General features: G+C 35.2%; 1 protein-coding gene across 1 annotated transcript; it reads left to right on the top strand.

Moving 5' to 3' along the window:
• Positions 1-1,923: 1,923 nt before the first annotated feature.
• On the top strand, positions 1,924-16,700 carry LOC112747666 (butanoate--CoA ligase AAE1-like). The gene is made up of 2 exons (XM_025795823.3): positions 1,924-2,218; positions 15,008-16,700. The coding sequence occupies exons 1-2, from the start codon at positions 2,003-2,005 to the stop codon at positions 16,463-16,465; spliced, it is 1,674 nt and encodes a 557-aa protein (XP_025651608.1). The 5' UTR covers positions 1,924-2,002; the 3' UTR covers positions 16,466-16,700.
• The last annotated feature ends 1,018 nt before the right edge of the window (positions 16,701-17,718 follow it).

The raw sequence follows: 17,718 nt of genomic DNA, 5'->3' as shown, positions 1-17,718 counted from the left end.
TGAGAACATACCTGGGTGTTTAAACAGTACTTTATAACATGGTTTTATTATTTGTAGAGGTATACGGATAAAAATAAAGTGTGAAACATGAATATAATATTTAAAATTGGGACTATCTAATCTATTTTGACAAAAAAAAACTTATAAAGAGTGAAATCTATACCATTAAATTGAGCAAATGTTCCTCAAGTTAAATAATAAAAATATATAAAGCACTCCAAATTTACAAATTAAATGCGAGGATAGGATGACACTGCAATGCTGACGAGTGATGAGTGATGAGTGATGAATGATTCCATTAATCAGCAACCGTGTCTTTTTCTTGATGCACACTATACACGCCTTTGACACGTTATATGTATTTTAATTTTTAAAATAAAATATTAATCTTATTATTTATAATTTATTTTTAATAAATAACTACTATGTACAAAAAAGTGACTAAATGATGATAGACGACCAAAAGTCAAGAAAATTTTATTAAGAGTAATGAGAGAGAAAAAATGAATTTTAATTTATAACAATAAATATATAAATTTCTATAAAGGTTAATTTATATAATGATCAATTTAGATGAAAAATTCAAATACATAAATTCAACAATTTTAAAAATTAAATATCGAAAGAAATCATTAATTTAGTGAAACAAAAATAAATTTAATTATTCAAATTAAATTATAACCAGAGAAAGGAAATAAAATAATCAAATTAAAATTTGTTTAACAGTTTTGCTATAGAGACTTTTCTTAAGCAACAATCACGTTACAAAGAAATGACGAATGAAAGTTAACTTTTAATTTTTTTCCTTTGGTTTACAACATCATTTGAGTTTTTAAAGAAAGAAGTAGTTAAAAAGAAGGATGAAAACATAATTGTGTATATTGTCTCATTCTATAAATTTAAACTTTTAAAATGAGTAATTTTATGACATATTGTATTTCAATTAAGCATGAATATAAAAGTGTGACTGATATTATTGTAGAGACAATCTCAATTCAGAATTTGCTACACGTTATCCATACTCCAATGACAAAATCACCCATAATTTATTGTGATAATATGAATGTAGTTATATTAGATGTAAATTTAATTTTGTACTCCAAATCTAAATATGCTGAATTAGACCTTTATTTTGTATTCTAAATCTAAATCGCCAATATTATCACTAAGTCCATTTTTTCTTATTTGTTCAATGAATTTTGGAGCAAACTCAAATTTATTGGCAAGACAATCCTTCGTTGTTTGTGGGAGATAAAGGAGATAAAGAAAGTTAATTTATTGTTAAAGGTTAATTACAACAAATTTGTTAAGTTATTAGCGATGAATTGTTATTAATTTAGCCCGCATTCACTCTAACTATATATAGTGCGATGCATATATAATTAAATAAATCATAACTTTCTATTTTATTATTTTTTAACCGAATAATGATGATGAGATTTAAAATGGTAATTTGTTAATACTAATCAAGTTAATCATATTTTATTAAAAACAAATATGCTATTTAATTTGTATATTAAAATTAATTATTAATATATTTATATATAATATATAAATTATTTAATTTATTTTTAATATATATTTTATATTAAAAATAGATTTTAGTAATTAATTTTAATATACATATAATATAATTGTTTTAAAAAATGTTAAAATAGAATAAATATATTTTAAAAAAACACAAACAAACAACATTAAAATTCGCAACCTGCTATCTTATTTAGTACCTTTAATAATAAGTTTTATTTTTTAAAGAAACGCTACACTTTTTTTTTCTTGAAATGCATTACCCACTAATCTGAAAATTAAGCTAATTCTACTAATAAAGCAAATCCCATTGGGTTGACGGCGTCATGGTATGAATCTTGTGCACTAAGAAGCCATGTACATATACATACTCTATCTACCGTGTCTTGTACTTCACAATCTAATTTATTATATATATCCGAGAGAGAGTTTCTTTTGAAGAAAGAATTTTATTTGATCGTAATTACCTAGCAATATGAAAAAATTAGAGATACTTATTCCGTGCTCTGCAAACTATACTGCTTTGACACCAATCAGTTTTCTAGAACAAGCGGCCACTATTTTCGGTGATAATAAGGCCTCGATCATTTATGGTGACTACGTTAGATTTTCTTGGAAGCAAACCTATCAAAGATGTCTCAACCTAGCTTCTTCTCTCCTCAGCTTTGGGATTTCCCATCCTCATCATATTGTAAGCTAAGTTCCTTTAAATTCATGTAATCTATGCTCATAATTTCTTAGCTGCTTTTTAGATTTCTACATTATTTCTCTTAATTTATTTTGTGCGTAGAAAATAACCACCGACATAAATATATTTTTATATAAAAATAATATTAAAATATAAATACATATTATATTAAATATATCAAATTAAAATATTTAACAATTTTCATTATTTATTATCTTTTAAAAAAATATATTCATGTCACTAATTATTATCCGTGTGAAATTCAAACTCCAAAATATTCATGATACATTATAGTTTAATTTTGTCTAGTTTCATATGTTACATAACATGAAGCTAAGATTGCTATTTAATAGAGAATTATTTTTGATATGTCATTTGATATCTCAAATCCCAATTCCTAGTTTCTACCTTATTAGCTTTATTTCTGAAGTTCTTGCATTAGCTATGTTAGCTTTTAGAGCTAAAAGTTAGTTATACCAGAGTAGTGTGTAATAATCCTTGCAAGTTTCTTTTCCACCTGTCCTAATTATTGATAAGGTTATTGCCTCATATGAGAATTTTCTTTTCATTTTATCTACTATTAATCACATCTTATAAATGCCATTTAGCAATAAAATACTAAGACAATTTTATTTTAATCAATCATCATCTTACAGTGTATGCTAAGAATAATTATATAAAATATATAATTAAAATATAAAATATATTTAAAATAATTAAAATAATAATATATTTATATATTTTAATTCAAATATTATTACTATATAGTGTTATAGTGTCCAAAAAAGTACTCAATTTACTAGAAAATTTAAAAATTAATATTTAAAATTTATTATAAAAAATTAAACAAAAATTAAATACAAAATTATAAACACCGTAAATTCACCCTACTATCTATACACTCCGTCTTTTCCAAAATCTTGTACTAGGATAAGAATCAAGCTGGATATATTTTCCAAAAGCTTATGTTTAATGTCCTTATACACTCCCTCTTTTCCAAAACCTTGTACTAGGATAAGAATCAAGCTGGATATATTTTCCAAAAGCTTATGTTTAATGTCCAGCAATTTATTTGGGTTCACGATGTCAAGGCATTATTATTCAATACGAGTCTTTGTTTTTAATTTGAAATAATCTATTTTTATACTGTTATATGATTATCACTCAATCACTGTCAATTCTATTCAACCGTTTTGGAAAAGAAGGATTGTTTATATTTGATGTTTTTGTCATTTGTTTAGATCTGAATCAATAAATAAGCGCGTGATCATGGAATATTTTCATGTTTGTAAATTGATTTCAAGTATTCTATCATTATTGTTGAACAACCTAGGCTTCGTTGACATTTTGATCCTCATATACCAAGACTTACGCCAATCAAACTCTTCTTTAAAATAATATTTATATTTTTAATGAGTCAATAATCTTTTTTTGTCAGACATACATACGCATTAGAATATTAAATAGATCTGGCTAATATATATCATGGTGGGAAGAGTACTATGATATGAAATTCATTTTAGTTTTGAATATTATTTAATTAATTTATTAAATTTTAATTTTGACATATTTACGGTCTAATTTTTATATAATTATTTAATTAATTTTACTTTTTTATGACCATTTTGGTAATATGCATGTGTGAAGTAATTATTTATATACATGTAAAAATATGTAATTTAATGCATAAAGTATCTTTGTATAATATGTTAGATGGGAATTAAATACTTAATTTTTTTCTAGTCATATGGAATTTGACTTTTTGAGAGGTTATGATGTCAAAGATAAATTAAACTCCACGGAATAATAATATCACGTGAAAATATTGATCAATAATACTTAAAAATTTCAAAATGATAATTAAAAGAATATTTTATAAACACAAAATATCAATTATTAAATATATACACTATGAACAACTTCTTATAAATTTGAATGTTTATTATAAAGGTAAATTTGGTTTGATTATATGGTCACATAATTTAATTGTAATTACAAATTTATTTTATTATAATTGTATATCTGATTGGAATATATATATATATAGTGTATGAACTACGAAATTTGATTTTAAATTAAAAAAAATTATGTATATATCAAAAATTAATCATTAAATTAATTATTATATAAATATATATTATTTAACTCATTTTTAATGTATGTTCTATATTTTAATATATATTTTATATTAATAATTAATTTGATAATCGATTTTTAATGTACATCAAACATAAAATCATTATAAATGTGAATTTGATTTATATTTCTTAGATATTGTGGAGTCACTTTCTATATTCCTAAGACTACAGATTTTTTATATAGTAATGGTTGATTTATTAATTTATGTGTTCATGTACCACTACTAATAATTAAAATTATAATATAGTTAAACAAACTATAAAAGACTGTTGGTTAATTAAAGCTAAAGCTAGTAGAAGCCTTATCAGTAGGGACTAAAATATTGTTGTACATACATCAACTACATCTTCAATTATATTATTTTAAAGCCTTTTAGGTGCAGCTATTCTATTACACAAAGTGTAATAACCAATCATTGTAATATTATTAAATTTTTATAATTTTAGTGAAATAAAGCTCATTTACTACCATCATTATTGTCTATGCATGCATTACTGAAAATTTTATTTAATTGTTACTACAGATTTTAATATTGATGCTTGGCTGCTTGCATTAAAATGGACTTTCAGTTAAATCTTTAGTTTCTATGAGAAATAATAATGAATATGTTTAATTGTTTATAGGCAAGATTAATTATATATATATATATATATATATATATATATATATTAATTGACTAAAAGTCTAAAATCTCTTCAGAATGAATTTGTCTAGGCATATTTTATAAAATAGAATTACTTCTTAATTTCTTTTGAGTGGAATTTTAAATTAAATACGGTGTTATATATATATATATATATATATATATATATATATATATATATATGTTTGAAAAATAGCAAGCCATTAAAGATATGAGATGTATAAACTTTTTTTTTCTTTTGAGTAATATATATAAATTCTTGAACTAAAATTTATATTGCATGCACTCAAATATTATATAATAATACTGTACATATATGTAAAAAAAAATATAAAAAATATTCATCAAGACCTTACTATATGTAATTTATTTTAAAAAAATATTGGAATTGCAATTTATACCCTAAACCCTAATCTTGATTTGTGGTTATTTCTCGTTACCTATTTGATAGGTCTAGAAAAAGTTTAATACTCCTTAAGCTTTGAACTTACATATAACATGCGTCTGATATTACATCTAATATAAAAATAATAAGATTTATCGAAATTATAAAAAAATGTAAAAACTATATATGCCAACTAAATGTACGTACCTAATAATCTAACAAACGAAGTGAAGATCTATAAAATATAAGGATCATTTAGAATGTATATTATAAGACCCACTATAATGATGGAGTCAATGCAATAATGAAAAAAAGTTTAATTAAAATAGAAGGGTACTCTTTGTTTTTAGCGGTGAATTAACATAGAATTAGAAGACTTTTCTTTTAATTTTTGGCCCTCTTTATGTATAAGTCTTGCTAACTCATATTAAAATGGAGAAGCTTCAAATGGTGGTGGTGATGAGTTAGATATGTATTAATTAAGTACTCATTATTTGTACCACACAACATAAAGGTTTAATAGCTTCCTTTGTTATTCGAGCTATAATAAAAAATGATTTAATAATAAGAGTCAATACAAATATAATAATAAGAAAAAAAGAAAAACGATAAAAACTCGATTTAAGGAGAAAATAGTTTTTGGATATTTATTTACTTTTCAGGTAAATAGAATGATTTTTTTCCCAAAAAAAAAATACTATTCCAAGAAATAAAAATAATGTTGTTTATTATTGACGTGTAAAAAATGTTGTCTATTATTTGAATAAAAGACCAGTAAAAAATAAATAAAAAATTAGCCTACATACTTATTTATATCATGACTTAACACTAGGGTTCAGACACAAATATACCTAAAAATCCAATCTAAAGATTGGTTCTCGCTCCCCACTGACCAGTTGGATTTGATACAGACTCCACTCTAAGGAAGTCCGGATCAAATGTTAGCTCGCAGATAACACTTATTCAAATAAGTAATTGTCTCTAAAATATCGCAACCGATTTCTAGGAGCCATATCTCAACTTCCTTAAGATAAAGGGACGGTTATTCACCTTAAAAGATGGAATTACTCTAATAGTGGTTGATGGTTCACCACTATAAATACACTGACACCCCTCAGGTATCTTTAAGTTCACCACCCCATTCCTTCATACACACAAGTCGGACGACGGCTCACAGACGCACACCAAGTCGGAGACCCCATCCTCCACACATATAGGCCATTCTCACAAGTCCAACCCATTAATCTCCGGTTACCCATCGTAACATTGGCGCCTTTGCCGGGGACCCGAGAGATCAACCAGTGATGGCGGATGACTTACACGAAGATGGCAACATAGCATCCGATTCTGAGCAAGAGAATCAAGATGTTGGAAACAACGACAGGGATATAGTCACTCACCAAGGGGTGACTAACCAACATAGAGAAGGCACTTCAGGGGTAAAAGACCCGAAAGTAAACTCCTCTGAAGGGCGTGAATCAGAAAAGGAGGGACAACCCCAATGCAGCTGACTTCATGGGATTGTTCCACGGACACCAAGGGCGCATGGAGTAATTGGAGCAAGAGTTGGAACGGCAGAGAGAAACAGATAGAAATTTGAGAAGCGAGATCGAGCGACGAAAGGAGCTTGAAGAAAAGCTCCTAAGACTAGAGTCTGCTCTTCGAAGTCGAAACTCTCGTAGCGACATAGAAGACTCGCCCTTGGGAGGAGAAGATCCGTTCAGTGAGGACATAATGAGGGCAAAAGTCCCAAGGAACATTAAAAGCCCTGATACGGACCTCTACGACGGAACTACAGATCCAAAGCATCATTTAAGCAATTTTAAAAGCCGGATGTACCTGGCTGACGCTTTTGATGCTACTCATTGCAAGGCTTTCCCGCCAACCCTTACTAAAACAGCGATGAAGTGGTTCAATAGCCTCCTCCCGAGGTCGGTCACTAGTTTCGATGACCTCTCGCAGAAATTCCTCATGCGATTCTCAATCCAAAAGGACAAAGTAAAACACGCACCGAGCCTACTGGGAGTGAAGCAGGAGGTCGGAGAACCTTTGAGGGATTACATGGAAAGGTTCAACAAAGCGTGTTTGGAGATCCAAGACCTGCCCACGGAGGCAGTGATTATGGGCCCAGTAAATGGAGTCCGAGAAGGCCTCTTCTCCCAATCCATCTCGAAAAGGCACCCGACCTTCTTGAGTGATGTACAGGAAAGAGCTGAGAAGTACATCAACATGGAAGAAAATGCAAGGCTGCGAGAGCCAAGTTGGCAACCTGGGCACTCTCACTCATCAAAAGAAAAAGAGAGAGAGCCCAAGAAAAAAGAGGAAGTCGGCCCTGAAAGGCCTAGGAGATATCATTCCTATACTCCTCTACGGGTTTCCCTAGTTGATATATACAGGAAAATCTGTCATACTGAAAGACTACCTCTCCCTAGGCCCATCAAAAATAAAAAGGGGAGAGTCATGGCGACTACTGTGAGTACCACAAAATATATGGTCACTCAACAAATGATTGTTATGACCTAAAAAATGTGATAGAAAAGCTGGCCAGAGAAGGACAGAAGGTCAGCTGGACAGATATCTCATAGAAAGGTTGGACCATTATGGCAAGAGAAAGCGAGATGACAAGGACCGAAGAGACCCACCACCACAGACTCCGGAAAGACATATACATATGATCTCGGGATGATTCGGTGGAGGTGGCCTCACAAAGTCATCTCGCAAGAGACACCTAAAGAAAGTCTACCAGGTTGGGGGCGAAGCTCCCGACCTTCCAACCATCTCTTTTACTAAAGAAGATGGGCAAGGTATCATTCCTGGACATGATGATCCAGTTGTGATAACCATTATTCTTACCAATGCCCATCTTCACAGAACCCTGGTGGATTAGGGAAGCTCAGTCGACATCCTGTTTAAACCGGCATTCGAGAAGCTGGGATTGGATGAAAAGGAGTTAAGAGCTTACCCCGATACTCTATATGGACTGGGGGATACGCCAATCAGGCCATTAGGATTCATACCCCTACACATGACTTTTGGAAAAGGGGTAAAATCCAAAACTCTGAGTATCGACTTCATAGTCGTCGTTGTGGATTCGGCCTATAATGCTTTAATAGGTAGGACAACCCTAAATTGGCTCGGAGCAGTGGTGTCCACCCCCCACCTTTGCATGAAATTTCCAACGCCAGAGGGAATAACAACCATTAGGAAAGACCAGAAACTGGCGAGGAAATGCTACAATGAAAGCCTAAACTTGAGAAGAAAAGGCAAGGAGGTTCACACCATTGAGCTCGGAGGGATCAGAGCTAAAGAAGAGTTGCGACCACAACCCGGGGGAAAAACTTAAGAGATACAGGTTGGAGAAGAGGAAGAAAAAAACACCAACATAGGAGCTAACATGAAAGAATGTATGAAACAGAAGCTTATAGGGCTCCTACAAGAGAATTCCGACCTCTTCGCTTGGAAAGCCTCCAACATGCCAGGGATAGATCCCAAAATCATGTCACATAAACTGTCAGTATACCCTGGATTGCGACCTATTCAGCAAAGAAGACGGAAGCTCGGACTTGAACGGGCCCAAGTGGTGGAAGAGTAAGTACAAGCCCTCCTAGAAGCCGGCTTCATCAAAGAGGTTAAATATCCGGGGTGGCTGGCAAATGTGGTGCTAGTCAAAAAACAAAATGGAAAGTGGAGGATGTGCGTCGATTACACTGACCTGAACAAAGCGTGTCCTAAAGACCCATATCCACTCCCTAACATTGATACCTTAGTAGACTCCAGCTCAAGGTTTCAATACTTGTCATTCATGGACGCATACTCGGGATACAATCAAATCCCGATGTACAAGCCGAATCAAGAAAAAAACATCTTTCATCACGCCAAGAGCAAACTATTGCTATGTGGTCATGCGTTTTGGGTTTAAAAATGCAGGAGCCACATATCAAAGGTTGATGAATAAGGTGTTCGCACCCCACCTTGGGAGTCTAATGGAAGTCTATGTAGACGACATGCTAGTAAAAACCAAGGATGAGGCCGACCTCCTGGTTGACCTCTCGCAAGTTTTCAGCACCATAAGAATGCATGGGATGAGGTTGAATCCCGCAAAGTACACCTTCGTGGTGGAGGCTGGAAAATTCTTGGGATTTATGCTAACACAAAGGGGGATTGAAGCCAACCCCGACAAGTGCAAAGCAATCCAAGAAATGAAAAGTCCGACTTGCTTAAGGGAGGTCCAGCTGTTGAATGGCCGACTTGCAGCCCTTTCCAGGTTCTTGGCAGGATCAGCGTTAAGATCTCTACCACTCTTCTCTCTACTAAGAAATAGATGCCAGTTCGAATGGACTCCTGAGTGCGAAGAAGCATTCCAAGAGTTCAAAAGGTTTTTAATCCAACCTCCCATCCTGACTCGACCTAAAGTAGGGGAAGAACTCATCCTGTATTTGTTTGTAGCCGACAAAGCTGTAGCATCATCCCTAATACAGGAAGACGAGGTCGGGAAGCATCCCGTATACTTCACCAGCAAAGTCCTATAAAGCCCTGAATTAAGGTAACAAAAACTTGAAAAGTTTGCATATGCATTAATAGTAGCCTCTCAAAGGCAACGGCCTTATTTTCAAACTCACACAGTAAGAGTTCGAACGAACCAATCCATGAAGCAAATCCTTCAGTAGACTGATATTGCGGGTAGAATGGTCCAATAGGCCATAAAGTTATCCGAGTTTGACCTTAAGTACAAAACTCGAACAGCAGTTAAAGCTCAATGCCTTACCGACTTCGTGGTAGAATATGCAGGAGATCAAGAGGGAGCCTCCACCGCGTAGGAATTATACGTGGATGGATCCTCTAACAAAGTCGGGAGCGGTGCATGCATAATATTAGTCAAACAAGAGGGAACTTAAGTAGAAGTCTTCCTTAAATTTGAATTTTCAGCCTCTAACAATCAGGCAGAATATGAAGCCTTGATTGCAGGGTTCAAACTGGTAGAAGAAGTCGGAGCAACCAAAGTAGTCGTGTTTAGTGACTCTCAGGTGGTGACCTCCCAAATAAATGGAGAATATCAAGTTAATACCCCAATATGAAGAGCTACTTAGACAAAATATTGGAACACCTTAGGCGATTTGCAGAGATCGAGGTCAAACATATATCTCGGGATCTTAACAGCACAGTAGATGCCCTCTCCAAGTTAGTTAGTACCAAACCTGGAGGGAATAATAGAAGCTTGATCCAAGAAACTCTCCAAGAACCCTCTGTGACAAAAACAGAGGACAGACAAGACGTCCTTAAAGTATCTGGATTGGACCTCGAATGGATGAACCCACTAATCGAATACATAAAATTCGACATCCTACCTAAAGATAAAAAGAGGCCATGAAAATCCAGAGGGAAGCACAAAATTACACTTTAGTGCAAAATATTCTCTATAAAAAAGGAATATCCACACCACTATTGAAGTGCGTTCCGGCCTCAAGGACGAAGGAAGTACTGGAAGAAGTCCACAATGGTATATGTGGAAATTATTTCGGAGCAAGATCTTTGGCTAAGAAGGTATACGAGCCGGATTCTACTCGCCGACCTTGTATAAAGAGGCCACCGAGTTCATAAAGAAGTGGCAGTCATGACAAATGCATGCAAACTTCCACGTCGCTCCCCCCCGAGGAGCTCATTAGCATAACTTCTCCATGGCCTTTTACCAAATGGGGATTGGACCTATTAGGGCCCTTTCTCCAAGCGCCTAGACAAGTAAAATATCTAATAGTAGGGATAAACTACTTCACGAAGTGGATAGAAGCAGAACCATTAGCCACCGTTACAACCCAGAGAAGTCAGAAATTCCTCCACAAGAACATTATCGCAAGGTATGGGGTCTCTCACTCCATCACCACTGATAATGGCACTCAGTTCACTGATTCCACCTTTAGAAACCTGGTAGCCAGTATGAAGATCAAACACTAATTCACCTCGGTAGAGCACCCACAAGCAAATGGGCAAGTTGAGGTAGCTAATAAGGTTATACTGGTTGGGTTGAAGAAAAGGTTGCAAAATGCAAAGGGAGCCTGAGCTAAAGAACTCCCTCAAGTACTATGGACTTATCGGACTACATCTCAATCTGCCACAGGAGAAACACCCTTCCGGATTGCTTATGGCATAGAAGCCATGATACCAGTTGAAATCAACGAGCAAAGCCCAAGCGTGAGCTTTTACAATGAGGTTGGCAACATACAGGGGCACAAAGAAGAGCTCGTGCTACTCCCTGAAGTCCGAGAATAAGCCCAGATAAGGGAAGCAACGCTGAAGCAAAGGATGACGAACAGGTACAACAAAAAAGTCATTCAAAGACGCTTCACTCCAGACGACTTAGTCTTAATAAAAAACGACGTTGGAGTCAACAAGTCTGGGGAAGGAAATCTTGCTGCTAATTGGAAAGGGCCATATAAAATCACCGAAGTCTTAGAAAAAGGATACTACAAGGTAACCGATTTGAGCAGTACCGAATTTGGACGAAGACCGTCTCAGGACGAGGTGGAGAGACAATGGCCCCATTCACTACAATTTTGTCAGGGTTAAGAGGAGAAAGGTCCAGATCAGAAGCAATGACTCCGACCTGCTCCTTAAAAATCCTCCAAGCCTCCTCCGAACTCTTAGCCACTGAATCCTCCAGGTCCTGGTAGGCCTCCCAACCTCTTGCCAGCTCCCATTTTAGATCGATGTTCTCCCCAAAGAGCCAGACATAGTTCTGCTCCGCCTTCTCCTTAAGACCCTCTGTCATGGTACACTAGCCCATCAACCTCTTCTCCCTCTCCTGAAGCCGGGTCCTCTCCTTCCTTAGCTCGGCAACCTCCTCCTTAAGCCTCTTCTCTTCCTCTTGATAAAGGAAGATCTTCCCCTCCAACTCCTCAACCTTTTGGGTAGAACCCAAAGAGCTAAGGAGAGTCTTTTCCAAAATATCAAGGAGTTTTGTACACACCCCAGTAGCTCAAACACTCCCCTGAACCATAATATTAAGATGGTTTTAAATGGAAACATCGTCCATATAAATTTGAGTATGGGAAAAGATGTGATTTCGAACGAATTTGGGACCATCAAAATTAGAACCTCCAGAAGAAGAACCAGAAGTCTTGTGCTTTTTTCTTCTCGGGTTCAGGGGAAGATCGGGCCAGGGAAATGGGAGGAGGAAGAGAAGAAGCAGAAGAGGAGGATACCAAAATAGAACCAGAAGAGGTCCCCAAATCACGAGGAGGAGGAGGAGGAGGAGGAAGAGTACCTGCAGCCCTCGCGGCATCAACTTGAGCTCGAGACCTCCTCTTGGCATTTTGGACCTTTTGGTAGGAGGAGCCGGATCCTTTCTTCACCATCTCTGAAAAAGAGGGAAACAAAGAGTTAGTCTATAAATCGGAAGGCTACAAGTTGGAAGCAACAAATCGAAAGATTACAAGTCGGAAGTTATCAAAATCATTAACAAAGATACCTAATTGGGTCCGCACAAAATTCGGAGACCCCCTGAAAAAACTTTTTGGTATCCAAGTAAGGGGCTCTCCCCCAAGCTTCCCGGAAGAACCCTACTACGGCATCCTCAACTTCATCCAAATCGTCAAGGATATACTTTTCTATAGGAGAAGCCTTCAGCTAGTACAGAGAAAAGAGGGGAGTGGAATCTTCATCAAGAAAAAAGGGATGGTGACCCTCTACTGCTAGGACTTTAAAAAAGAAATTCTTGAAGTCGTGGAAAGACTCATCAAACATAGAGAAAATTTTCCGACCTTGAATAGCTCGGAAAGACACCCACTGATGCTTACTATTTTGCCCACTAAAAGGCTTACTCAGATGAAAAAGATAGAAAAAGATCTTTAAGGAAAAAGGGAAGCCTAGCTCTCGGCTTACGAGCTGGTAAATCCTCATAAATCCCCAAGAGTTGGGATGGAGCTGTGTGGGAGAACTCGGCAGTGATTCAAAACATCCATCTCAAAATCAGAAAAAGAAAAGAACCCAAGGCGGGTAAAAAGGCAGTCATACATAAAGAAGAAATGGGGATCAGAGTCAGAAATTCTCCCAAAACAAACCCAGTCTCCAGGACCCGGGGCAACCAATTCATACTTAGACTCATCATTCTCATCACTACAGAGCCTATGGTGGGTACGAATGTCAGTAAGATAGTCTGTATCTACTAGGGGACCCTCTTCAAGAACAGTGACATCTACCCACTCAGAAACGTGAGAAGTCATCCTTTCCAACTAAAAAGAAATAGGCAAAAACGAGACAAAGAGCTACAAAGAAAAATGGAAAAAGATCAAAAACAGGATCTCTAGACGATCAAAGCAAGCCTCTCAATAAAGCAGGGTCACTAGGCCTACAGACAGACTCGCTACGAACATGCAAAAACTCCTCTAAAAATATTCAATAATAAAAGAGAAGGAAAAGAACTAACCTCTGTTTGCGGAAATAAAAAGGAGCAAGCACGACAGCAACTAAGGACTTGAAGAAGGAAGGCTAAAAAAGTTTCTTTCGGAACAAGAGAGTGTAAGCAAGAAGTTTTCAGAAATAAAACAAGGAAAGAAGAGGGAAAAGTATTTATAAACACACCAGGGGCATAAGGGTAAAACGACGCGTTCATTAAAGGGGCGTGCCGTTACCAATGTAACTGCTCCCACGTGTAAATATGAAACCCCTAACGGACACGATGTTTGATTAGACGCGACTGTTGAGAAATTTAAATCACGTCGGTTTCAAAGATCACGTCGGTTTCCATGACACGTCGGCTACATGCTCGAGTTCAAATACTTGAATTCAACTCCTAAGTCAAAGAGATTGGATTCGAGTAGGGGCACTGTTCATACCATGGACCAACACTAGGGCCCAGACACATATACACCTAAAAGTCCAATCCAAAGATTGGCCCTCGCTCCCCACCGACCTCCTCTGATGAGGTCGGATTTGATACACACTCCACTCTAAGGAAGTCGGGACCAAAGGTTAGCTGGCAGATAACACTTATTCAAATAAGTAACTGTCCCTAAAATCTCGCAACCCACTTTCAGGAGCCATATCTCAACTTCCCTAAGATAAAGGGATGGTTATGCACCTTAAAATGTGGAACTACTCCAACGGTGGTTGATGATTCACTACTATAAATACACTGACACCCCTCAGGTATCTCTAAGTTCCAATACTCTGTGAAACCCTTTGCTGACTTAGGCATTAGAGTGTCTTTGTAGGTACGACCCTCCATTCCTTCATACACACGAGTCGGACGACAGCTCCCAGACACACACCAAGTCGGAGACCCCATCCTCCAGACATCTGGGCCATCCTCACAAGTTCAGTCCATTAATCTCCGATTACCCATCGTAACAATATCTAATAATTAATTATTGCGATAATTTATTATAAGAATTCAACTAATTTGTACTCTACGCATATATTTTAAAAAGACAATAATGAAATTTTTGTAATGCATAAAGTAAACAAAAAAATTAATTTTTGTAATAATTTTTATAAAATTTTTTTTAATAATATGCTTAATGTATACTCATAGGGTATAAATTAGACCCTTTTCATAAACTCCTTTTCTTATAAGCATTTCACAACACATAATCAATGGGGTCAGATAACTAATCATGTTCAAATAACACAGGTTGTAGCTTTGGCGCCAAATGTTCCAGCACTCTATGAGCTACATTTTGGTGTTGCTATGGCAGGTGCTGTTCTTTCTGCACTCAACACCAAGTTATTGGATGTAACAACATTACCCCAAATTTTGGATCTATTGGAAACCTGCAAAATCATATTTGTGGACTATCAGTTCTTTGATTCTGCCATCCAGGTGTTTGAAATTATCTCCCAAAGAAAATGCAAGCCACCACCCCTCATTGTCCTAATCTCTGATGACTTTGATCAAATTCCATATTCCCCAGTGATGAATAATGTGAGTATCCTACCAAATACCTTAAGTTACAATGATCTTGTTGCTAAAGGGCACGCGGATTTTGAGAGTTTTAGGCCAAGCAATGAATGCAATCCTATATCAGTGAGTTACACATCAGGCTCCACAGGGACTCCTAAAGGAGTTGTTTATAGCCATAGAGGTGCCTACCTTAATTCAATTGCGGCGATTTCTCGTTTCAACTTGAAATCAAGTTCAGTGTTACTATGGACAGTTGATATGTTTCGCTGCAACGGTTGGTGCCTTGCTTGGGCAATGTGTGCTGTTGGTGGCACCAATGTTTGCCTCAGAAATGTCTCAGCAAAAGGGATATTTGATGCCATCCAATTTCACAAAGTGACTCATTTGTGTGGTGCACCAACCCTTTTGAGCATCATTGCTAATTCATCCCCCAATGATCACAAACCTCTTCAATTCAGGGTAAAATTCATAGTTGCAGGTGTGCTACCACCAGTTCAAATCCTCAACAAGGTAGCAGAACTTGGATTTGATGTTAACATCGGATATGGAATGACAGAGACTCTGGGCCCTGTCATTGTAAGACCGTGGAAACCCGATTCGGATAATGAAGATACAAAGCTGAATTATGGTGAAGGAGGGCTTCCAAGCTTCATGATGGAAGTAGAGGTTGATGTGAAGGATCCAAACACCATGAAAAGTACCCCTCATGATGGAAAAACCATTGGTGAAATCATGTTCAAAGGGAACACCCTAATGCTAGGGTACCTTAACTCGCAAGAAACCGAGGAAGCTTTTAAGAGTGGATGGTTCAAAACTGGGGATCTTGCTATTAGGAAAGAAAATGGTTCCATAACATTGAAAGATAGAGCAAAAGATATTATATATTCAAATGGAGAAGCTGTGAGTTCATTAGAGGTAGAAGCAGTGTTGTTGAGTCATCCAAAGGTTTTGGAAGCTGCTGTTGTTGGAAAATATGATGAGTGCTTGTTGGATTCATCACCATGTGCAGTTGTGAAATTGAAAGATGGATGCAGTGCCACTGTTGAAGAAATCATCAAGTTTTGTGAGGGTAAGCTGGCCACTAAAATGGTTCCTAAGAGTGTGGTGTTTGGGGATCTGCCTCTCAACTCAACTGGGAAAGTACAGAAGTTTCTTATAAGAGAGAAGATCAAGAGCAATGGATTGTGAAAGAGAGGGATAAAAAAACTATATCTTAGGAATAAATCAATAAATGTTATGTAACACACTATTGCTTACCTTGTTCTATGTTGATCTTATACTATTAAAATGAATGCTAAGACTTAAAGAAGCAGATTGGTATGGGTTTAATGTTTTTTTTTCTTTCAATAGAAGAAATACTTTTTTTTTTATGTTGAAAATTATGTAATAATTTCCATCGTCAAATATTCTTGCTTGGTTGATATTTGTATGGTACTTTTCCATAACTCATTAACTCGTCTAGATTTGATTTGAGTTCTTCAACTTCTTTTGGGTAGATGAGATATACTTCAATGAATTAAAAATGCCTTGTGTGATTATCTGCAAAAGACAATTCCATACTCTAGTTTTTAATACTTTCTTTAATTGTATCTAAATGAATTTTTCACATACCTTTTCCTTAATTTGAGTTGTTCTTTCATAAATAATATAGTATCTATATGGTCGTTGATCGGTTATTTATTAGAGTTAACTCTCATGTAACCAATGTATAAGGTAATAAAATATATTAATATCTAACTTATAATCAAATAACAGTCAAGTTATAATGACAACGAGTTATAGTTAAAATGACATAGTCTTTTTATATTCTTAGATGTAGTGAAAATGAGGCTAATAAAATATATTATTATTATTATTATTATTATTATTAAACAAATGTCAGCTGCATAATGTGAAGAAAAGAAACAAGAAAGGTTCCCACTGCAATAGTGCAATTCCCACAACCGAGGATAATAATGATGGATGGCCCAAAGCACATGTGAAATTATTACTAGAACTAGAATCTTATAGTATATCCTATAAGAGATTCATGTGACCTATGATTAATGCATGGCTTCAAGACTTTCAAATAGTGATAGGTTTTATGTGGTGGTATGTATATATGCCATTGCTTCAGGTTCAAACAAATAATTCTTCCTACATTTGTTAGCTTTTGGAATAAGGAGCTACTCAAATGAAGATGAGAAAAACATCTTTTTATAAAGATACTTTGTATAAAAGTGTGATTTATTAATTTGGTCATATTTTAAATAAAAACAATATTTTTATAACATATCAAAATCTAACTTTACAATTCATCATTTAAGGATTAAAAAGAAAAATCATCACATAAAAACAATTATAATATCTTTATGGGAGTATCCACTTTTGGAATATACTTCTTTGGTAAAATGAATTTGCTTGTAAAGTGAAAAAATAAATAAAAAAGACAAAAAAAGGTA

This window comes from Arachis hypogaea, chromosome 15 (assembly GCF_003086295.3).
Source record: "Arachis hypogaea cultivar Tifrunner chromosome 15, arahy.Tifrunner.gnm2.J5K5, whole genome shotgun sequence".
Classification (NCBI taxonomy): Eukaryota; Viridiplantae; Streptophyta; class Magnoliopsida; order Fabales; family Fabaceae; genus Arachis; species Arachis hypogaea.
Note: the sequence above shows the minus strand (reverse complement) of the source record. Positions and strands in the feature narration are given on the sequence as shown.

What these genes read in the sequence shown, in the direction of transcription:
- LOC112747666 (XM_025795823.3), top strand. Translation starts at nt 2,003, where the DNA reads ATGAAAAAATTAGAGATACTTATTCCGTGCTCTGCAAACTATACTGCT. An exon ending in TTTCCCATCCTCATCATATT is followed by an intron (nt 2,219 to 15,007) that starts GTAAGCTAAGTT and finishes CAAATAACACAG; the next exon opens with GTTGTAGCTTTGGCGCCAAA.